A 23,140-nucleotide genomic window follows, 5' to 3' on the forward strand; every position below is an offset into this window, starting at 1 on the left:
ACTGTGTGGGTAGGAACAGGTGGGGGCTTCCATGTTCTTCCCCACAAAAGTGAATGCGAAGAGGCAGGCGAGGGGACCTTGGGTGGCTGCGAGGAAAGCCAGCCTGCGCGGGAAAGAAAGGCAGGGTCACCTTGACATCAGCTGAAAAATGCACTCTTAAAGCCTGCGAAGGCCCCATACCTATGCCCAGCAACCTTACTTCCGGGCATTTTCCCTAAGGCAAGAGCTCCCAGGAACACGTGTGGCGTGAGCATGCGCCCTGACAGGCCTTGCTGGAAGCCTAGAGGCCGGAAGGGTGGAAGGGTTCGTTTTGTGAGCTGTTTCACAGCTGCAAAAGGACGGGCCTTGGCAGTAGTCTAACCTGGTGAAGGCTTTAAATAGTAGTGCCTGGTTGACCAGGGCTCCTGCGGAAAACTGCGGTCTCCCTCCCTCCCTTCCTCTTTTTAAGACTGAGTGTGTTCCTGCGGGCACCGTAAGCCATCTCCCAGCCTTGCCTTTTTGTTTTTCCCCCCAGCAGAAAAGGGTACTTAGGGTTTTTGTTGTTATTATTGTTTTGTCTCAGGGATTTTCAGGGCAAGGTCTCTTGTAGCCCAGCGTGGCCTCAGACTGGATATGTAACCGAGACTGGGCTTGAACTACTGATCCTCAGGTGTCCACCTCCTGCATGCCTCAACGGAGACATTTGCATGAAAGCTCTCTCAGCCAGGATACAGACAGCAGCCCTAGCCCATCTCCTTCAGATTTGCTCCCCAGGCATCATGGATCAGCGTGACTCTACACGACTTTTATCACGCTGGGATTGTCTTTAGGTGTATATAATATATTTATTTATTTATCGTGTGTTTCACATGCACACGTGCCCTTGCACACATGTGGAGGTCAGAGGACCCTTGCAGGATTCAGCTCTCCTCGCCCTCGTGTGGCTTCTGGTGACTGAGCGCAGGTCACCTGGCTTGGCAGCAAGTGCCCTTACGCACACAGCCACTTCACAGGCCCCGAGAAACTGTCTTTCTTCATGAACACAGTTGTATGTAGAGGGAGATGGGCCTTCTGCCAACCACACTGTCACACGGCCCGAGCACTGTCCCATCGGGCAGTCGCTAAGAGCGTGGGGCTCTGCGACCCTCCGTAGCTGCTGAGCACACGCAACCGCAGCCCCTTTGGCATGCACAGTCCCCGAATGTAATCTGAGTCTCGGGGTGACCTCTGCTGCCCAGTGTGAGGATGTGCGCCAGGTGGGAGTGCAACACCCCTCCCGGAAGGAAGAGACAATCCTGTGACCCTGATGCCATGGCAGGCTGCGTGGGGGCTGGGGGTGGGGCAACGAAGCGCCGAGGGCAGCGTGCGCATGCGCAGGGCTAGCCCTCGGAGAACTCGAGGCAGTACATCAAATAGTACCATAGACAAAGACAAAAGGTCATGTTGTGGTGATGTTTCTGTTTTGTTGAAACCCTGTCTTTGATAGAGTGGTACCCTGGGTACGTGCCTTTACCTGCTGAACCATCTTTCTGACCCCACGTCTAGCTTGTTTACAGGTTCTGAGGATGGAGGCATGGTGGATCCTTGCAGGTGATGCCTGGTGACGTAGCTGCGACAACCATTTTCCTGAGTTACTGCAGCGCCCCATCCAACATGAGCATGTGCAAAGGATACAACAGAGCCACAGCCAGCTCTCCTGTGTATCCTCAGCCTCCTTCCTGGCCAGCTATGGCCACCCCTTATCCCGTCTCTTCTGTCTCATCAGTTAGCCTAGCAGGACATTAGGGCCCAGCCCAGGTAGCAGGGTGCACGCACCACGCACACCACAGCAGAAAACAACTGCTTAGCCAGGCAGTGGTGGTGCACGCCTTTAATCCCAGCACTTGGGAAGGCAGAGGCAGGCTGAGCTCTGGGAGTGCCAGGCCACCCTGGTCTACAGAGAGTTCCAGGACAGCCAAGACTACACAGAGAAACCCTGTCTCGAAAAAAAAACAAAGACTCCTGCTTGATTCTCTCTGGCCCTCCAACCCCATCCTCATTCCTCCAAACCCTATACTATCAATCGGCACCAGGGGCTTCACCAATAGGTTCTGTCTAACCAAAGGTCAGGCAGCTCCTTGCCTTGAGAAAGCTCTCTCAACTCTGGCTTGGATCCCACCCTAAATATTTAGGAATGGCGTTAGAACCAAGGGCGTCTACACCTCTCTCTCCCCCACCTCTCCTGTCTCTCCTGAACCTTGGAACCAGTCTTGGGAGATTGAGGCTGGGTTGTCCCTGCCTGTATTCTCCCAGCAAAGAGGATTTGCAAAACCCTCCTGCTCCTCCCCGAGTGCCTCGCTTGTCACAGACAACAGCAGTCTCAGTGGGAAAGCCTGCTTGCTGTGTAGGTTCAACCCTGAGAATCCACGTGAAAGGCCAGGTGCAGTTGTACACCTGCAGTCCCAGCATAGGGCCGGGGTTTGGGGGAGGCATGGGACTCCAGACTAGCAGGTAGAGACTCAGGCTGCTTTTTCTCACACACAAGGTTGTACTCAGACTTCCAGACATTCACTGTGCATTCATGTAAATACACACACACACACACACACACACACACACACACACACACACTTCCCCACTAGGATTAAAGTGTGTCTACAGGTTCCTTGTGTTCTCTGTAGCAGCATGGGGGGGGGGTCCTTTGAGGGATGGGTCCCCTATGAAGGGGGTCTGAACTCTCTCTTCTCTGTGTCTGCCATGAGAATGTGAGGCCCCAGATTCTGGACCCAGCCTTCAGGACAGTGAACTAAATTAGAGGCTTCCTTTCTAAGCTAACTCAGCCCTAGGGAACCAGTGATGCTCAAGAAGGGCCTCGTTTGTTTCTTGGCAGACAGAATCTCAGAACTGAAGCCCAATGCCCACCTGCTGACCTCGTGGAAGGACTCAGGAACTAAAGTGTCCACTGTAACTTTCTTCAGTTGGTCTCATTTCTGGGAATCTATTTCAGGAGAGAAAAAAAATACAAAAAGGGGGAAGCCAAAACATAAAGATGTTTATTGAAGCTCTATTTATAGCGAAAATAAAATATATATAAACAAACATTCAACAAGAAAATGCCATGCAGCCATTTGAAAGTAAGATTTCACATCAACATTAAAAAACATCAAGAAAAAAGTAGAGTAAAAGCCAAATATACATTTACAACCTTGTCAAAGAAAAAAAAAATAAGCAAGAAAAAGTGCCCATGAAAATACCTGTTTAGCGGGGCTCTCCCCATTTGCTCAAGGGTCCCTTCACAGTGTCTCTGCTATCCTAACCTCCCGAACCTGGTGGAAGAAACAGCCTGAACAACCCCTTGGAGTGGACACCCCGATCAAGGCTGCTGGGTACTCCCTCCTGGAGATATGTAGGAGAGACCCTCTTGATAGGTAGGACAGGGGACACTGTGGGTAACTCGCAGACCCCAAGGCCCTGAGGCAGCCTGTCCTTAGACCATCAGTAGCCCTGTTGGCCACTTGTCCCAGCCCTTGGGTCAAGAGTTTGCAAATATTTCCTCTAACCCCCAGGCTCTTCCAGGATTCCCCCAGCCCCAGCCCCAGCCCCAGCCCCAACTGTCTACCTCCCTTCCCTGACTTCTCCCTTCTGGACTCTGGCATTAGTAACACCCTCCCCACTGGTTCTACTGCCACCTAACGTGGACGCTGATCTGTTTCCTGCTCCGGTCTCAAGACAGTTGTTGTTTCCGGAAGTCAAGCTGCCTTTCTAGACAACTCATCTCAGTCTAACTGATCTTTGAACTTGAGCCAAACTCCCTCTGAACTTGGGTCCCAGCCCCTAGTTAACACCCACAATCCACTGCCCCCTCTTCAGTACTTTAGCCCACTGGAGTGCTGTGAGCTGTCACGTTAGGGGAAAGGAGACGCAGGACAAAAGGACATTATGACGGTGCTTTTTTTTTTTTTTTTTTCCGTTTTTCTTTTTGCACAAAAACAGTCCATTTATTCAAGTGTTCTCCAGCACAAGTACATTAGAAAGGAGCTTTATTATATTCTTCTGGGCACAAAAAAAAAAAAAAAGTGATGAAAGCGGAACTGACAGACTTTCTACATCTGCTGTACGCATTGACCTTTTTAATTATTTCATCAACAGCTATGTCACAAGCATCACGTACACAGAGATACAACGGGACGCCGGACGGTGCAGCGGGCTGTGTGAAGCCCCCCCACACCCATCCTGGCTGTCCCAGAGCCAGACTGTGAAATGTACATTATTACTGTCAATAAATAGAGAAGCAACCCTAACAAAAAATACAGTGGTAGAAGGATGCTGGGACCAGGAAAAAACAAACAACAATTAAAAAAAAAAAATAGGAAAAGAGAGAGGAAGAGGAACAGAAAGGAAAGAGAGGGCCAAGGGGAGGGAAGATTCTGGAAGGTCCTGCATGTAGCTGCGTGGAATGTGGAGTAAAAGAGCTCTGCCACCGGGGTCAAAGCGAAATCGTCTGTAACGGTAAAAGTTATTACCAAATCAGCTACGGAGTTTATTTTGTAGTATGAATACATGATTTCCCACAAGTAAGCACCCGCTACTTCGATGCCTCAGCTAAAACACGTGAAATCGCTCACTTAGTTTTCAAGTACAAAGTTAAAATGCCTTTTTAATAATAATATATCAGAGTAAAATAATAGTCTCTTTTAAACTCCACTACAAGAAAACAAAACAAAACATCATTGTCCAGACAGCAGACTTAATTTAACAATATATATTTTTAATAAAATGTGTTTAGCACCTTGTTGAGTCACCTCCTCCCTCTGCATATTCTAAGGAATTTCAGCTTTTGTTGTTGTTTCTGTAGAATTCTTGGGCCGGACAACCAAATTAGTCTGTAAAATGAGACTAGGTGAGACTTTAGACCACTGCTCATGTCCTCAGGTTCGGGTGCTGGGTGGGGTTTAGGAGTCTGTTCTATGAGCTCACAAATGGAGAGCATCCCATTAGGGGAGCCAGTTACTGGAGTTTCTGGGGTCCCCTAAAGAAGCTGCCAAGTCCCTGCCAACAAAGGACCTTCCGTATTTCTCACTCTTGGCCCGCTTTTTGGCCTCAAAGGTCCAGTGCTTGAGCTAGAGACTTGTCTCCAACCAAAGGTCAACCTTAGCTGCATCTCGGAGGCCTGCCAGTATAAGGTCTTACTTCCCAAAGACCTCAGCTCTCCTAACACAAACATGCAGGAGCTCACAGTGACCCCCATCAACCTTTCCTAAGGGGTTCCCCGACCCAGCACTGCTGCCCCCTGGGCTGGCGAGGACTGGATGGGAAAGGATCAGAAAAGCCACTCTAGCCACCCGACCCCCGTCACTCAGCAACACCTCTGCCATCATAGGGGGCTGACAGGCTTCAGCTGTCCCCTGCCAACTGGACAACTCGGTGCCACCACCACATCACAGGCACTTTTGAACAGGCAAGCACCAGCCAAACCCAGATCCAAACACGGGCCTGCCTGCAATCTCAGCTGGGACGGCCACAGAGTCCCAGCCCCCAGCCAGGGCTCCTACAGTGACAGTGCCTGAAGACCAGCAACAGCTCCGCCCAGCGAGACAGGCCTGGGAAGTCACTTACACTCTCTGGACACACTGTGTAGAAGAGAATATGGAAACCAACTATCTGTAGTTTTCCTGCAAGCACACGCCTTCAAAGCGGCTCAGCTTAACTCCCCCAACTCCTAAACCTCTGTTCGGGTTCCCCGAACAGAGACGCCGTGGGGGAAGGTAGATGCTTCCGACGTTGGCCTGCCTTACTACCTGCAGTCCCTGTGCCCACACTCCAGCCATTTGCCAAAAGCCACGGCGATCTTTATTCCTTCCATCTCTCTACCTGCGGCCACGCCTAGCCCATGGTCCAGGAGGCTCCTCAGGGGACTTCTGCTTTCTCATAGTGTAACAGCTGAGGGACAGCCTACTGCAGGCTCCCAGGCTTACTGAGTCCTGTGGGGAGGAATTAGCACCAGCTTGGGACCCCTGCTGGGCATGTGTGCCTCCACAGGAGGCCTTGGTTCCGTGACCCTGGCGCTAGCACCAGCTACCTCCCCCTGGCAAGGGCCACGGATCTTCGGCTCAAGGCCTCACAGGGCACCTGCGGAAGGGAGGCTGTCACTCAGTGACCAGCACCTTAGTTTCCAGGGAAAACAAGCCTGTTCTTTGGAAAGGGAACCCCGATGGGGATCCTCCCAGGCCCTGGTTGCAGCCTCAGCTCCATCTACAAAGAGCTCCTAGATACACTGCGCCAACTTCCTCCAGCCCCACCTCAACTACCATAGCATCCTAGCAGCTCTTCTTTGGAGGGGACCCGAGAAGCCCCACTCGGGGTAGAGGTGGAGTAAGAGCCAAGCAGGCATATTCCCGAAGATCCCCCCAAAGATACTGGGGGCCTACATGCCACCCTAAGACCAAGCCCCACAGACTGGGCAAGAAGGAAAGCCGGAGACCACCAGGTAGATGCCCCGTGAGGAATCCACTCTAGGGAACTTGTCAGGTCAGAGCTGGTCAGCCACCTGCAAGCCTCCACTCAGTCCTTTGGGAATGCCACGTGCTCTGACAGTGAGGCTCCTCCTCCTGGGCCCTCACACTCACCGCAGGGATTGGGGAGCACCAGGCCCAGCTGAGGCGGTGCAGGGCTGCTGGGGAAGGCTAGCTTCTTCACATAAGCAGCGGGCAGAAGTGGGAGGGGAAGGCCTTTGAAGACAGTCCTGACAGCAGGAGCTGGGAAGACCCTGCCATTGCTAGAGGGGGAGGGAGCACCTGGGACTGCCTAAGGCAGCCCTCCTCCCCTCCAGTCCTCCTGCATGGTGCTGGTGGACTCCGGGTCAGAATGCAGCCCTGCTGGAGCAAGAGAGGACATCACATTTAGCACAGGGACTCCAAGGGGTCAAGCAGCCCCCTCTCCGGGATGCTCCAGCCCCACCACGGTCACTACCTGCCAGGCAGGGAGAACCAGCTGAATTCTTACAAACCTATCCAGAGAAGACCAGCAGAGGTGGGCAGGACTACACAGCCCCAAGAGGTCCAACAAGCCACCAGCTGAGCTTACCCTGAGCAGTGAGCCAAAGCCTCTGTTTAGTCTTATCACTAATTACTAGACTGCTTTTCTCTGAAAGCGAGGTTGGCTGTCCCATTTTAGTTTTTTGAATACGTTTATTTTCCCAATGGAAGCCCAGAGGCCAAGAGAGATTTCAATTTGACTTTGGTTGGGGAGAATAGGTAGGGGGAGTGGAGGGCTGACTTGACTGGTGCTAGAGTTGCAGGTCAGTGACCACAGGCTGCTAACAGAAGAATCTTTGACATCACCAGGGGCAAAGGGTACAGAACACAGACCTGCCGGAGGAAGAGCCTGCTTAGACCAAACCTCCTCCTTTTCCTGACTTCAGCACCTAGCAACTTCTGAGATCGAATCTACCTGTCCTCAGGGCAACAGAGGAGTAAGAGCTGCATGGGCCCACTCCAGTGTCCTGATCCTGGGCCTGGGCAGAAGTGTGCCAGGAGCTCCCTGGTGTGCACCCAGGCGGAAATAGGTTCCTGTGCATGTGTTAGACTGACTGATGATGTGGGGCTGTCTGCGAGAGGGACCCAGGCTCAACACTGAGCCCGCTCCCTCCAACCCCCACTGTGTATATTTCTTAAACATGACCCTATCTATGTATTTATACAGGGCCTATCATAGGCCCCATCTTTCTAGGGATGCGGTCTTGGGACCATGTGCTTGACAGCACACCTCCCAGCCTCTGCTGGTCCCAGGAGGTGGCGTCCCCTCTCCCATTATAAAATATATATCTCTATATGCCACATATCTACACTCCATCCATCCAGGCAAGCTCTGCCCATTGGGCCCTCACCCCGGGGCCGACAACTCTGTCCCTTCCCACCGCCGACGCCAGGCTGCCTGCTCTGGGAAGGAAGCGGAACAAAGTGCGAGCACTCGGGGCCCCGGGTGAAGCTGACTCAAGGTCAGAGCGCAGCTATCAGACCAAACACTAGAAAAGAAACACGCGCCACGCCAACCACACACACAAGGAGAGAGGCTGCCCCGGCCTCCCTCCAGCCCTGACACACCGGACTCATGAGGAGGGGAAGAAGAAGAGAAGAGGGACTGGCCCGGAGGGTGGGCCTCAGAATTCCCTGGCCGCCTAGCTTGTTGCTGTACTGCCCAGTGGCCCACCTGGCCCGAGGGGTGGGAGCCAGGGCACCAGAGCCACTGGTCCTTAGAAGCACCTGCCACCCCCCCTGCACCTTGGTTTAAAACCGAAAGGGAAGGGTGTTGGGTTTTTGTTTTCTCAAAAGAAAAATCTGAAAACAAACAATTATAGCCAGAACCATAAGAATAATTATAATAAGGTGTCATCAGCCTCCCAAGTATGAAACTGCAGTCTTCAGAGATGACCAAAAACATCACATTCCAGGACCAAAGCTGCCTTGTGCAGAGGGGATGGTGGGGAGGGGGGGGCTCATAAAAGAACACACAAAAGGCAACTTAGACAGAAAGCACCAGTACATTTTGTATGTTTTTTTATTTGCTCCAGGTGGGGTTAACGGCTGGTCACTTTCCCTCACTCTGGATTATTTCTGATCCCACGAGGAGCCTTCAATGTGGCTGACAAATTCAAAATCAGGGACAAGGTTTTCTCACGCCATCTGACCGAGGCAGTCATTTTAGGTTCTGTTTAAAGGTTATTGCACGCGAGCCTGGATAAAGTCCACACTCCGCTTCCCCGGGTTCCCACCGCCTCAGCTGAGCCCCTTATCGGCAAGAAGCTAGGCGTGGGGTGGGGTTCCTCCTCTGGTTTGTTAGAAACCAAGAGGGAAAAAAATGATACCCTCTCCCTCAAGCCCTCAAGCCGCCTCCCTCTCCCCATCCCGGGCTAAAACCCTTTGCACAGAAGGCCAGGTGGAAGCTGATGTTTTTACTCATCTCACGGTTTTGAAAGCACCATTATGAAGTCGGGCTATACAGTAGTTAACAGTACCTTTTATATATATATCTCATATCTATCGTATATATATAAACTGTAAACAAGAGGTAACAACGGCTTCTAGAAACTGGTTTTCTTCAAGGTTTCCTGTGTGGTAGGCACCTGAAATACTGTAGAAAAGGGTCTTGTGTGGTGTTCTCAGCGCCCTGCTCTAGTTGGGTTCTGTTTTGCATGACCAGGAATGGTGCTGTTGAGACTGCTCGGGGCTGTGAGAGGGCTCTCTGCCTCGAGTGTCTCTATTCTGTTCCTGTTTGTGCTCCTATCTGATCAGGCTAGAGACAACCAAAGAGATATATAGAAAAAGAAAAAAAAAAAAAAAACAAAAAAAAAAACAATATATAAATTTTTATAGAATTTTCCCTCTCTCCTTTTCCTCTCCAAGGCTTTTACTTTTTTGTTGTTACTGACTTTGCTGCAATTAACTCTCTCGTTTCAGTCACAGCAAGAAACAAAAACCCAAACAAACAGAAAACCCCTCTGCAAATAGTAGAAAACAAAAAGTCCACCTCCTAGGGCAGGAGGGGAAGAGGGGGAGGGGGCCTATTTTGCTGTTTAAATAGGACTGAAGATTAACATTGAAAACTCAGGAGATGGTGTCCAACCCTTCTGCAAGGCCAAGCCCTCCGGCACTTCCTCCTCTGTGGTTTGATTTCAATTCCTTTTTCTCTTCTGGGTGCTGATACTTCTCTCCATCCTCTCGTTCTTGGTGTTTTATTGTGTTTTGTTTTTTGTTTGTTTGTTTAACTTTGTTTTCATCACTACTTCAGTTTGCCCCCATGTCCCTTACACACAAGCAAAATATTCCTTCAGCGGAGCGAAGAGGTGGCGGATGACTGGCACGCTCCACGACCGGCCCAGCAGTCTCTGCCTCGCCAAGCGGCTCATGTTGGAGACATCTGTGTAGTGGACAGGGAAGCCAAACACCCTGTGGGAGGAAGGCAGAGAGGGCTGAGTGAGGGTGGGTGCCGGAAGATGTGTTAGTCCCACTCCACATTCCTGTCGCACGAAGGCTAACCTGTGCTTTACGGCAATTTAGCCACATGCCAGGCATTCTGTGGATTTAAAGGCAGGGAATATACTCCCAGCTTTGAGGTTCACACTCAGCAGGAACAATGGTAGCACTTGAAAAACAAAATAAAACAACAAACCAAAACCCCCACGCCTTGCCTCTGAAAGGCCTCTTGGATGTGCGCTTCAGCTCCCCTGCACACAAGATCTGTAGGGCTGCAGCCAGGCTGAGTCTAAATGTACCCCGATTCATCTCTAAATGGCCCCTCTGAGAGGGGAGGGGCTCTCAAAAGAGTGGGACTTGGTGAGTTCCAGGGATCCCTGTTGCTTCGGGGTACCTGTGAGAACAGCCTTTTTGTCTGGCTAAATCCTACTCAGACCCAAGGAGCAGCCCACCCAGCTGTGCGCTGTGGTCCCTGGGCATGTACACTGGTTTTCAAAACACCTACTATGCAAGTCCTGGAGGCCCATGGACTGTGCTGCAGGGTTCCAGTGGGCTCTTTGGGTGATTCTAAGACCCCTCTAAATAAGGACAGTCCCCGGAATGTGCATGCTCGTTAATGTTTGTTAAAACTCACAAGGAATTTGGGGGAGGGAGAATGTGGCAACCAAGGCAGAGCCTTCCTTCAAACCCTGCCCTGGTCAGGCACAAGCACCCCAGCACCCCACCTTTCCATTTCAGTGCACCAGAGGATGTCTTCCTTCTCATTCATGAAGACGGGGAAATGCTGGTCTTTGCCTTGCTTTATGGAGTTTGACCTGGTGGTAATGGTCCTCACTTTGCTGAACTGGAAGACAAAGAGAAAGAGGAATGAGCAGGCATCGCTTGCTGAGCTATGTCACTAAGTACAAGCCTCCCTCCTTCCTGGCGCCTGCTTCCCTGCCACTCTGAGGTCACGTGGGCATTTTTGGCTAATCAGGCAGCAGCTGTGGCGGCCTCACTCAAGTCTTCCGAAGGACTGGCTCTCTCATTGGGGAGTGACTTGCAGGCAGAAGGGAGTCAGTAACTCAGCAGCTCAAAGGTGGACAGTGGGGGCTCTCTAGTCCGGAGTGCTAGATAGTCTGGGTGGAACCTAATATCTGAGTGTGGCAGAGAGGAACTACGCCAGAAGAGGCCACTCTCCAAGCTGCAAGCTTTAAGTTCCAGCACAAGAAACAAAATGAAAAAGCACTTTTTCTTTCTGAAGAACAATTTTATTGGAGTTTAAAAGAAAAACTCCAGAAAGGGCAAGCTGTAAACCTCGGCAGCTGCCTAGAGAGAAAAGGCCGTGCTGTTTAGGCAAACGAATAGATCCCATACACGGTGGACAAACAGCCACGTGTTGAGGGGGGACGTTTTAGAGGTAGAGTAAGGAAGCCCAAAGTTTTAGAAAAGGCACACTTTTCTAGTCAGCATTCAAAAGAAAAAGGGGGAGGGCACAGAAAAGTTGTACCTTTCTGAGTCAGGAGGAAGGAGGCAGACCTAGGCAAACCTCTCAGGGACTGCACTGGGTAGCAGGGAGCCAAGGGACACCCAACTTAAAAAGCTATGAGGCGACTCAGATTAAGAACACTAGCTACTTTGCCAGAGGAACCAGGTCCAATTCCCAGCACCCACATGGAGGGTCCCAACTATCTTTACTTCCGGTCCCAGGGGATTTGGAATCCTTTTCTGGCCTCTGCAAGCACACATGCGGTGCAGAGAATACGCATGATGGCCATACACAGAGAGAGGCTCTGCAGCTCCCAGAACCTTGTTAAAGACCACACAGTGCTGCCCCAGGGTGAGATGATTGTTGCACACCAGGAGAGACTGAGAGGCAGCAGGCTCAGCCTAGTCACTGGTCATCTGGCTATTATGACCCTACACGATCCCAAGAGTACAAGTAGGCAGCTCTGCCATGCCCCTCCTTGGCTGGCAGTCTGCGACGGCCCCACCACCCTGCCCTAGGTTTGAGGCTCACCTTGGCTATTCTGCCATGTTCCAGACACTCCTGCAGTTCCAGCTTATCATTCACAGTGGATGCCAATGGCCTAGGAGGCAAGAGACACCGTGGAATCATAGAGCAGAAAGGCCCTCTACCCCAAACACACACACAGCATTACTCTGCATACTGTGCCTACCCATAAGCAACCAAACAGGCCTTAATCCCTACAGGAACTTTAAAAAAAAAAAAAAAAAAAAAAAAAAAAGGTTTCAAAAACACGTAGCAGACAGCTAATGCCTATCCGGGGTTGGCGGGGAATGTACATCTGGATTTGTGGTGATTTGTTTCATGGGTGGGTACGCTGGCTGAGTTGATTGGAATATAAGCCCGAAAGGCACATTTTTCAACTCATGTTTCTGAGAGGTCTGAGGCCAGCCCGAGCTACGTGGGATAAAGTTTTGCTCCAAACGTTAAAGTTCTCTGTTGCTGTGTAGTATCTCAGGGGAGCTCGGGGAAGTGAAGGCCACTTGACACGGACCTTTCCTACGTTAGAGCTAGCTGGGTGCAGTAAGATGATCTACCATCCCAACACTCAAGGGAGGGGAGGGGTGGGCATCGAGGATTCCTAAGTTTGAGGCCAGACTGGAGCACATAGCAAGCTCTGCCCCCAGACAGCAGGGCCAGGGCTGCAGCTCAGTGGTAAGGCCCTTGCTATTCAGCAAAGGCGATCTCAGCTGGACACTTAGTGTGTCCATCCTTGGGCTGTCCTGCCTGCAGCCCACTCCTCCCACAGGCCCCATGCCAAGAGCGCTCACCAACCTGTTCATGCCAGGAAGGTTACCCCAGAAGTAACGGGCCCTGTGTGCAGCAGAAACTTCTTTGGCGTCAATCATCACAGGGTTAGACTGTAAAACAGGAGATGGTTTCAAGATGATGAAAGGAGGAGTATTAATTAAATACTGCCGGGTAATTGGCCTGGCCTGAGAGGCTTAATTCCTCAGAGGCACTTCCTTCTTAGGGAGCCATACACTGGAATTACCGGAAGACCCAACAAGATTCAAGTAAACCTAAATACAACCCTCATGGGCTTGCTAGAACATTCTAGATATTCTAGCACAATCCAGCTGAACTTTCTGTGATGACAGGAACAGTTACTGCTTCGGTGACCACTGTGCTGTGGCTGACTCCTGCTTGCTTAAAAGGAGGCTCATTCTTGTGAGAACAGCCATGGGGCTGGTGGCTACATCAGGGCACTCCAGGACAGCAGAGCAAGCCTGAGAGCCTGTGTGTGTACCATGCCCTCGCGTTTACCTTCTGAGCCTGAGCTGATGGGAGCGCAGGCTGACAGTAGCAATCCCCTGTGTATGGCTTGTACTTCGCTCAGTGATTAACCGAGGCTCACATCATTGGAAATGAAAGCAGACAAGCCATGATTTTCTATCAGGTAGCATAAAACGCCCATTAGGGTGCCAGAGAGTGAGCCTAGGCCATTCTGGTCAGAGAAAACTGAATTTGGAGTTCTCTGTAGAACCTCAGTCTCAGAACCCGAGCCTATCTGTTTGATCCAAGGTCTACCACCATGACACTTCCTGAAATAAGAGCACCCTTTCTTTCTAGGTGTCCCTCTAGCACCGCCTCCTTTCTACATGGGAGGTCTTCCTCAAGCAAACAGAAGCCACCAGTCCCCGGCTCCGGCATTGCAGACAAGACAGAAATGAAGCAGCAGTCCAAGGAAGAAGCCATTAGTGAGCTGGCCAAACCAAGGTTGCTGTCTGTACCTCAAGGAATCGTGAGATGTCCCTCTTGTCACTAACGCCCATGGCCACCACATTCTCAAAGAGCCAGAAGAAGGGACGGTCGTCTCCTTCCTTGGGCCGCGCATCATGCAGGAGGCGGTAGAATTCAAAGAAGAGGCGGCCAGTACCCTCTGAGAGGTTGGGAGAGAGAGAAAGCCATCAGCTGGGGGCTGTCTGCATCAGACAGCACTGAGGCCTGGGCGTGGGGAGGGGCCATTGGAGAAGCTGCCAGGGCAGAAATGTCCAAAGAGGACTCCTAAGACCTAAGTGCAGAAGGTACCAGCTCGGAAAGCAGAGGAGCCAGGTGGCACCTACCGTAAAGTCCCTTGCGGGCGGGATTGACGATGGAGAGGTCATTGCAGGGACTGCCCCCAATCACCAGATCGAACGGGCCCCATTCCTGGATCTGGGAGGACAAAGGTAATGTGATGGGCCTACTGTCCAGGGACAGAGGCAGAAACAACCTGTGAGGTGGACGGTCACTGAGATTCCTCAGGTTAGCTTCTCAGTGAGCAATCAGACCCAGCAAGGAGCCCTGGAGGTGCCAACCAGCCTTCCCCAGGTGAGGAGAAACTGCTATGATGGTGCCACATGAATGCCCTCCCCCTTCCTCCCCCCCACTGCAGAGATAAACAGATCTCATGGGTTCTAAGGGAAGACTGCCAGTACTCCCCCCTACCCCTGAAATGCAGACTGGTCAAAGTTCTAACTTTCCAGAAGCACTTAGATGACAGCAACCTCTCTTTAGTCCAGAACATATTGCCACAAAGACTGTGGAAACAGCCAGGGAGCAGCTGGCACCCCAAAGAGCAAGGTCCTCTAGCCACGCCCACCCACTCTACACAGTGCTGAGGACGAAAGCAAGCCTTTCAGCTCTACAGACAGGAGCTCTACAGTTCTGTCCTTGGCTCCCAAACCCCCATTTCCGTCTGCTCATTGCCCTCAGAAGCCACAGAAGTAAAATGGAAAAAGAGGGAGAAAGGCTGGAGGAGAAAGGGCAAAGAGGAAAACAGCTGGACGGAATGAAAGGACACCGCCCCAGGACGGACATACATGCTTCTGTGTGACGCTGCGGACGTCCCCGACGTACATGATCTTTCCCTGGTGCCGCACCATGCCCACCGTGATGGAGTCCTCACACACCTCAGAGGCGATGTAGCGGTCCACTTGGATGCCCAGGTCCTTCAGCACCAGGAGCCCTGTGGCAGCCATCAGGGAGCAAGCACTATCACCCACAGCCAGCAACCTGACACCTGGTCTTAAGACTTATCTTGCCAACTGCACACAGGGGGTCACCTTGCCCACGTTGAGGCTCCCGGGGTCTTTTCTCAAATCAAAGCAGATAAGCACAGACAAGCACTATGGCTGTGCTTCACTTTTGCCTAAGTGGAAGGTGGCCAAAGCCAGGAAAGACTAGCCAAGACAGCAGGTAGTTTCAGGTTGAGAGAGATGCCCTTTTCTCAAGTGTCTATGTCCTCACCATGCCTCACTCCCTATTACTTCCCTATCGAAGTTCCATGTGTCACATGACACAGATGAATGGCACCTGCTCTAAGAGCCCATCCTTGGCCCAGCTCCCCAGGAGGCCCCCTAGAACTGCCTCTCCATGGCCAAGCACCCAGCACTTCCTATTCCTCAACCTCAGTTTATTTCCCGACCTTGGATGGCAAACGTCAAGTCACGGTCCCTTCGTTGCTCTTTCTCTTAACTGGCTGGAGTGGCTTCCTTACCAGCCTCTCCACCGATGCTGCCTACTGATGCAGAAAAGCAGTAGCACATCGAGGGATCACAAAAAATGAGGGACAGTGACATCATTTCTACTGCTGCCAGTGGCTCCCCAGGGAGCGCCTCCAATAAGGTGCAACATGACCGTCTGTCTTAATGTTCTGGACTGGGCCTCCCTGTGTGGGTGCCTCAGCTGGCTGGAACTTGCTATGTAGACCACACTGGCCTCAAATGCAGAAGTCTAGATGCCTCTGCCTCCTGAGTGCTAGGATTACAGGTATGCACACACCATGCCCAGCTTTGACAAACAATAGTCATTCCGTTATTGTTTTACTTCTTTTGAGACATAACCCAGGGAGGCCTTGAACCCGCTATGTAGCCTAGGATGAACGAAATCCGATCCTCTTGCTTCTGTCCAAGTACTAGAATGAAGTGTGCACCATCAGGCTTAAGCTTTGGTTTTTTTGGGTTTTTCTTCCCATTCTGAGACAGGGTTTCACTGTGTACCCCTGGCTATCCTAGAACTTGCTCTGTAGACCAGGCTGGCCTTGAACTCATAGAGATCCATCTGCCTCTGCCTCCTGAGTTCGGGGATTAAAGGCGTGCGCCACCACCAACTGGATCATGCCTACTTCTTAATCATCATTCAGTTTTAGCAGCTACATAAACTTACTATCTCCACTATCCAAAGAAAAGCAGGCCAGTCACCCAGGACCCATGCCACTGACCTGTAGCAATTCCATCAAAGAGAGACAGCACCCGGATGGGCTTCCTCTTCTCAGCTGGAACAGGCGGGTAAACCTTCGGGGGATCCTAAGTAGTGGGCATCACTGGTCAGCTCCATGCCTGGCATTGCCTAGTTCCCCATCCCGTGCTGGCCCTCCCGCTGAGACCTGCAGGCCTTCGAGATGGATCTGTACGGCTCACACACATCCCGCTCCTTTTTGCAGCCTGCCCAGCCCCGACTGCCTACTGGAGAAGCAGTCTCAGGGGGGCTTGAGACTACAGCCTAGACTAGACCCAGCACTCACAAATTCCTGGTCGTGGTTGTTGGCAAAGAACATCTGGAGTCGAGAAGGCCAGTCTTCCCGTCTCCGCAGCAGCCCGTAGGTGCCCTTGTGCCCACACATGTAGCAGTTCCAGGGGTCTTCCTTGATGGCTGCTTGGGCAGCCCCTGGCCCCACCAAGAGGTCCACACACTCCACACAAAAGCACCTGCGGGAAAGCCAGCGGAGAAGGACCGACTCTCAGACCTGGGCGGGCTGAGGGGGGCGGCAGGACAGCTGGACAATGGCGCCTGGAGCTCCGTGGGCAGGCCCTGGCCCTCACCTGCAGCAGTTATTGTTCCCGCACATGAGCACTTCCCGGCCCCCGCAGCAGATGGTGCAGTAGGACTGGTAGCCGTCGTCGTCATACTGGTACGCGCACTCCAAGAAGCAGTTCTAGGGAGAATGTGAGGAGTCAGGGGGGGGACACCCAGCCTCAGAGCCAAGCCAAGACAGGCTCTGAACATGAGCGAGGCTGAGAAGTGAATAGCCCATCGGAAGTTCCACCCTGCAGCCTTCTACAGGGGCTCCCAAGGGCATGGCAGCCCACCTATCATCAGCCTGCCTGACCCTGCCTCTGCCACCCACCCTCCAACCATGGTTGCAGGTCCCACTCCTGCCCACATGGGTCCCACTCAAACCACAAAAGGATCTTCCATGACATAAACCAGAACAAGCCTGAATCTTTGGAGCCTAAGTGCACACGAGGGTCCGTATCACAACCAGTCAGGCATTGGGGAGAGTCGCCTCTCAGGGTGGGCCGTGCCTTACCTTACAGTTCTGGCACATTCCACCAATGAAGAGAGGGTGCTCCAGGGTGACGTTGAGGCTTCCACACGAGATGCAGATGTCTGCAAGGTAACAGGTGGCCATGAACAGCCCTTCCCTGGAGCTCCTGCCCACCTGGGGCCGGACCCCAGCTAAGACAATATCCACCAAAGCGGGTGTCAGGACGGCAGTCTACACAGGTAGCTCACAGCCACAATCTCAGCATTTGAGGCTCAGAAAACCAAAAAGCATCCTGGACCACAATGTGAGTTCACAATGTGAGAGAGGGAGATTCTGTCCCAAGACAAAGGAAAAAAAAAAACCAAACAAACAAAAAAACAGCAAAGAGCTATGGAGATGGATGGCTCAGGCAAGCATTGAGATGCAAGTTCAGATCCCCAGCATCCTCATGAAAAGGCCAGCTACGTTGCTTCAACTGGGCTCAGTGGGTTATGGGGGCTTGGGGGGGGGAGCATATGAAGGTAAGAAAGAAACATGCTGCAGGGAGTCACCGGGGAAGATGAGGTAGACATGATCAAGAGACGTACACACACATGCAGATCTCTGTGTGTTTAAAGCCAGCCTGGTCTACAAAGTTCCAGGACAGCCAAGGCTACACAGAGAGGACCCCCCATCTCAAAAAAAAAAAAAAAAAGGAAAGGAAAAAAAGAAGAAAAAGTCAGGCATGGCAGACTATGCCTGCAATCCCAGTGCTGGGGAGGGTAGAAAATAGGTATGTTCTTGGAGCTCACTGGCCATCCAGCACAGGGGAAATTTCTGAGCTCTAGGTTCAGCAAAGAGACCCTGGCTCTAAATAGAAGGTGGACAACTGAGGAAGCCACCACCAGGCATCAGCCTATGCCCTCCACATCCACATACGTAAGTATTACTCATTTACAAACATCCCACATATTTTCTTAAAGGCAGCAGCTGGTCTCCGATCTCAGCAGCTCATTTATTTCTTTCTCTCACTTATACCACCACCAGAAATAGGGTAGGGTGACATGGGGACGAAAACCCATTCATAAGAACAGGGTCTGGGTCCAAGCTGCCCTGGAGGGATTCCTCAGGCCCTCCTCCAGGCCTGTTTCTTTGTCAGATCATTACCTCGGGACCAGGGAAGGAGAATACTGGCTTGGAGAAGGTGAAGACTGAAAAAGGCAAGGTCAACTTCAGCCAAGTTCAATCAACCACCCAAGGACAATCCTTCTCTGAACCCACTGGGGTGCTTCCTAACCCTAAAGGAGTAGGAGCCTCAGGTGAACGGAGGTGGTGGAGATGCAGATATGCCACGGGGACCCACATCACTTCGTGGGAAGAGCAAGCCCACCCAGCTCCCAGGCAACACTTACCCTCGATGTTCCGGCACTTCTGCCGCACCTCATACACCAGCCGCTCTGCAGGAGGAAAGCCTACATTAGGAGACTGCCCAGGTGGCCAGGACAGGTGCCCAGATGATGTCCGCCCCTCAGAGCTCCCAACTTTCTCTCTCTCCCAGCCAGATGACGTCCGCCCCCTCCACCCCTCAAAAGCTCCCAATTCTCTCCCCTTTCTCTCTCCAGGCTCCTACCTCTTGTGCGCTCATCAATGATCTCCTTGACCTTGGGCTTCTCTGTTGTGCTCTTTCTAGGTTTCTTGGCTGGTGGGGGTGGGGCATAAGCAGCGGCCTCTGGCTCAACCCACATGTCCGTGTAAACTTCCTTGTATGGGTTCTTCTCTTCTGCACCAGGAAGGCAGGTGATCACACCACTTACAGGCTAATCCTAGCACAGTCCCCATGGTGGGGCACCACATTTCCCTGGCTGCTTTCCCACCTCCAAGTTCTGGGGTTCCAGTGAGCCAATGGACGACAGGTTACTTTGGAATCACGGAGCAGCAGCAGCAGAGAAGCCATTTCTACGCTGCCCTACTGTGTGTGGGGCCACTGCAGCTCTCCCAAATGTGCTTTTCCCAGTCCCCGCTGCAGTCCACCAGACCCATTTACTGCCTTTACCTTCTGGTGGCTCTAGGCCCTTAGGACCAGACGGCTGGAAGCCTCCAAGGGCCCATTCAATCATCTGCTTGTTCTGCACCTCCACGGCCTTGCCAGTGTCACTTTCGTCACTGTCATGGCAGGCTGGAAAGAGCTTCCCGGCACGGCTGCTAGCCACCTGGAAGGCAACAGAAGTAGGGACAGGTGAGATGATAGGGGAAGCCCAACTCATAGGGGCAAAGGTGGGTGGGCAGCGGGCGGGAGAACACCAGGAGGGAGGGTGAAGAAGGGACTCAGGCCTGCCTAGCGAAGCTCCAGTTTCCAGCGAGCCTGGCGGCCCCACCGATTAAACTCCGCAGGATGCTGGGGACACGCTCACCTGGAGGACTTCATAGATGGCTTTGCGGTACATGGGCTGCTTGTTGTAGGTGGCCTGGTGGAACGCACTGCAGAAGGAGCTCAGGGGCATGAGCTTCTCCACGCACACCTAGGGGCCAAGCCAGCCTTAGTTTGTTGCTTCCATGAGACACGGCCTCACGCTACAGTTCTGCATGGTCTGGCACTCACTATGTAGCTCAGGTTGGTCTTGAACTTGTGCTCCTTCAGGTTCAGTGGGGATTACTACAGCCAGCTGTTCCCTATATGGTTAAGCCACGTGCCTTGTAACTGTTAATCCTGAGGAACATTAGAGTCCCTGGACCCTCTGGGGCTCAGAGGCAATGACAAAAATGACGAAGAGCAAAAGAGGAGCCCCAGTCAAGAACGGGAAAACATCTGAAGGGCCCTCACAGCTGATAGACCAGCAGGCTTTCTACTCAGCTCAGTGACGACTACGGCTTCCTCCACTGACCCCACACAGGAGGGCAAGCAGAGGGCATTTCCACTGCCTTTGCTCCAGACTGTACCCACAGACTGTCACAGACCAAGACCCGTTTTACTTTCTTTCCCAACCTTCTGACCACCAAGCCCAAAACTCACCACTGAGAACTTGCCATCTCCGAACCACATGACCCAGCGAGTGCCTTCAGCGGCTCGGCTCCGGCCCGTCATCCACCAAGACACAATTCGGCCTGGCCACCAGGAGAAGCCCCGAAGCTTCCCCCATACCAGCTCTCCAATGCCGAAGCCCCGGCCATCCTAGAGCCCCAAGGAGCAAAAATCATTACACAGCAGTCCTGAGTCCCAGCCACCCTGAAGCCTCCCAGAGCAAAACTGCAGCCCTGGGCATCTGAGGGAAAGAGAGAACCCCATGAGAATGAAGGGAGACAGAGCCAACTCAGTAACCCGATAAAACTCTGAAGCAGCCAGAAGATAGCAGGAGGAAAGGGGAAGATCTGACAGGGAAAGACCCCAGGAAAAAGCCAGTCGCCAGGGCTACTAGAGAGGCAGCCTGCTCACCTCATACTCAGGCTCATCATCAGCTGCTTTGGTGGCATTCTTGTCCCCAGCATCAGCCCCGACTGGCTCAGGGGTGGTGGCCACAGTAGGGGACGCAGGGTCCGTGGGCTGCTGCACAGCAGGAGGGCTGGCCTCCTCCACCTTCTGGGACTCTCCAGAGGCCTGGTTTTCTTCCACAGCATTCATTACTGCAATCACCTTGGCTTTCTTCTCAGCCTAGGGAGACGGGGACAGGAAGTCACCTTGACCCCTCCAGAAATGAGCAAGGCCACGTGACACTCCAGCCTATAAGTGGTCTGGAGAGAGCAGCTCACCACGTAAAGAAAAACAGCTGAAGCTGGAAGGCCTACTCAACTCTCCTTCCTGCCTCTGAGGAAACCTCCCTCTTGGCCCAGAATCTGCCCTCTGACCTTTTCTGACACAGGATCTCACAGAGCCCAGGCTGGCCTCAAACTTGCTATGTAGCTGAGGGCGATCCTGAACTCTTGGTCCTCCTGCATCCACCTCTTAAATTCTAGGACTACAAGCCACGCCCAACGGCACGTGCTTGTAATCCCAGCAATCAGAAAAGCAGCAGAGGCAGTGTGAGACTAGCCTGCTCTACAAAGTTGAGTCCAGGACAGTCAAGGCTACACAGAGAAACCCTGTCTTGAAACAAACCAAACCAAATTCTAGGATTCCAGGCACACACCACAAGGGCTGGCGTCTCAAATATGAATTACACACCATGTTTCAGGCAAGGATCTTGGCTCCAAACTTAGTTGGGAGTCTTGCTGCTCAACTGAGAAAGTAAGTGAGCTTTCAGACCACAGCTGTGCGAGGCCTCTAGGTAGTATAGAGTCCATCTCTGACAGAGTAACGGAACGCTCTGTAAATGCCTGTTCCTCGGAGAAGGCCACATCACTCATCACACAACACAGAGTGCTGTCCGTTACAGCACCTCTCCCACCATCGCCGTGTGCTATTCAGCTGAGCGTACGGACCAGGAGCTGCCTCTGCCATTCCAAACAAACCCTCACTTATTCTCTCACTGAAAGACCCCCATCCTCACCCTCTACCGCATGCTGCTGAGACTAAGGGCGGTGAGCCCAATCTCGTCTCAAAACCTGCTCAAAGCCAGGAAGGCTAGTCGGTGCCCTTAATCCCAGAACTTGGAAGGCAGAGGCAAGTGGAGCTCTGTGAGTCTGAGGTCAGCCTGGTCCACACAGTGAGTTTGTAGGTGGCCAGTCGCATACATAAGACAGACCTTGTCTTAGAAAAACAAACAAACTCCTGCTCAAAGACCCCTTTAAGGTACAGAACTGACACCAAGTTGACCATTCAGCTCACCTCCACCAGGAAATCTAGAGCACGTGTCTTCCCAAAATTCAAAGTGCTGTACCTAATCTCACCATTGCAGCTGGGGACCGAGAGCAGGGAGAGGAGCCATGCCCTTTCCTCTTTTCTTGCTTTTTTGAGACAGGGTTTCTCTGCGTAGCCCTGGCTGTTCTGAAACTCATTCTGTATGTAGACCAGGCTGGCCTCAGATTCAGAGACTGACTGGGAGGCCAGCTTGGAATACTTTGCAACCAGTTTCTCTAAAAATAAATAAATAAACAAACAAACAAACAAACAAACAAACAGGTGAATAGATAAGTGAGTGAATGAATAAATAAATAAAGAAGAAAGCTCCCGGTTGGGAGATTAAGAACTAGTTGGCGTGGCAACTCATTAGAAGCTGACTGGCCAGCCTGAACATCTAGACTGGAAGTTTCTGGTCCCTTTCTTTGACCTGATTAAGAACCTGAAACACGTGTACCAAGGATCTCAAGGATGCTCCCATGGGCTGCCCAGGCACCGCAGGGTCACCTTGACGGTGGTCTATCCACATTTTATTCCAGGCTACATGTCTCTGCCTCAGGGCAACAACCCAGTTCCGCTTCTTGCGGTGAGGTGATCCCTAAAATACAGACGGTGGGAATTTTGAGCACTTGCACTTTGGTTCAACAAATCCCAAATGGATGATACAGCCGGGGAATATAGCTCAAGGCCGGGGAGGGAAGGAATGCAAGGCAATTGCTCAACTCTTCCCAGCCCCACCCTCACCTGGCCTGGGCTTGCTTTCCCTTCCTACCACCAATTAGCTATCACTTCCCCCAAGGAGGTGCACCAAGGCTGGCTTTGCGGCGTGCCTTCCTTTCTCCTGGGAGCTACCGCCTCTTCTGGAATCATCTGCAGAAGTCACACACACAGATGCACCGCTGCCCAGATGTTGCCTCTCTCCTCCCACCATGCCTCCCAGAACTTCTGACAACCATGACAGAGCCAACTTAGGCAGCTGCCGCCAACGACCCAAAGACCCTGGGTTACAGCTCCTCAGCCAGCATGAGGCAAGAAGCTTGCAGAGGAAGGGGCCTGCTACCATTTCCACAGCGAGGAGTATGTGGTAGGCGAAGGCTCCTCCCGAGTCGTGCCTGCCTTCGCCCTTATTATTCCCCCACAGCTCCTTTGTCTTTCTCCTCACCCCTTTCACCACAGTTCGTGAAAATTCTTCTCCCACAACT

The 23,140-nt window shown here is 52.3% G+C and overlaps 1 protein-coding gene across 1 annotated transcript in view; it reads right to left on the minus strand.

Moving 5' to 3' along the window:
• Positions 1–2,990: 2,990 nt before the first annotated feature.
• Dnmt3a (DNA methyltransferase 3 alpha) overlaps positions 2,991–23,140 on the minus strand; it is a 77,783-nt gene continuing 57,633 nt past the window's right edge. Inside the window, exons 6-22 of the mRNA XM_055626241.1 lie at positions 20,598–20,813; positions 20,178–20,336; positions 19,579–19,686; positions 19,221–19,377; positions 18,798–18,947; positions 18,580–18,624; positions 17,231–17,310; positions 16,743–16,855; positions 16,445–16,628; positions 16,142–16,226; positions 14,742–14,887; positions 14,004–14,094; positions 13,671–13,819; positions 12,712–12,797; positions 11,929–11,998; positions 10,655–10,773; positions 2,991–9,902 (exon numbers count right to left, since the gene is read on the minus strand). Coding sequence (XP_055482216.1) covers positions 9,761–9,902; positions 10,655–10,773; positions 11,929–11,998; positions 12,712–12,797; positions 13,671–13,819; positions 14,004–14,094; positions 14,742–14,887; positions 16,142–16,226; positions 16,445–16,628; positions 16,743–16,855; positions 17,231–17,310; positions 18,580–18,624; positions 18,798–18,947; positions 19,221–19,377; positions 19,579–19,686; positions 20,178–20,336; positions 20,598–20,813 — 2,100 coding nt within the window. The 3' untranslated portion in view covers positions 2,991–9,760. The remainder of the gene's footprint in view (positions 9,903–10,654; positions 10,774–11,928; positions 11,999–12,711; positions 12,798–13,670; positions 13,820–14,003; positions 14,095–14,741; positions 14,888–16,141; positions 16,227–16,444; positions 16,629–16,742; positions 16,856–17,230; positions 17,311–18,579; positions 18,625–18,797; positions 18,948–19,220; positions 19,378–19,578; positions 19,687–20,177; positions 20,337–20,597; positions 20,814–23,140) is intronic.

This window comes from Psammomys obesus, unplaced genomic scaffold (assembly GCF_907164565.1).
Source record: "Psammomys obesus unplaced genomic scaffold, mPsaObe1.curated_primary_1811, whole genome shotgun sequence".
Taxonomy (NCBI): domain Eukaryota; kingdom Metazoa; phylum Chordata; class Mammalia; order Rodentia; family Muridae; genus Psammomys; species Psammomys obesus.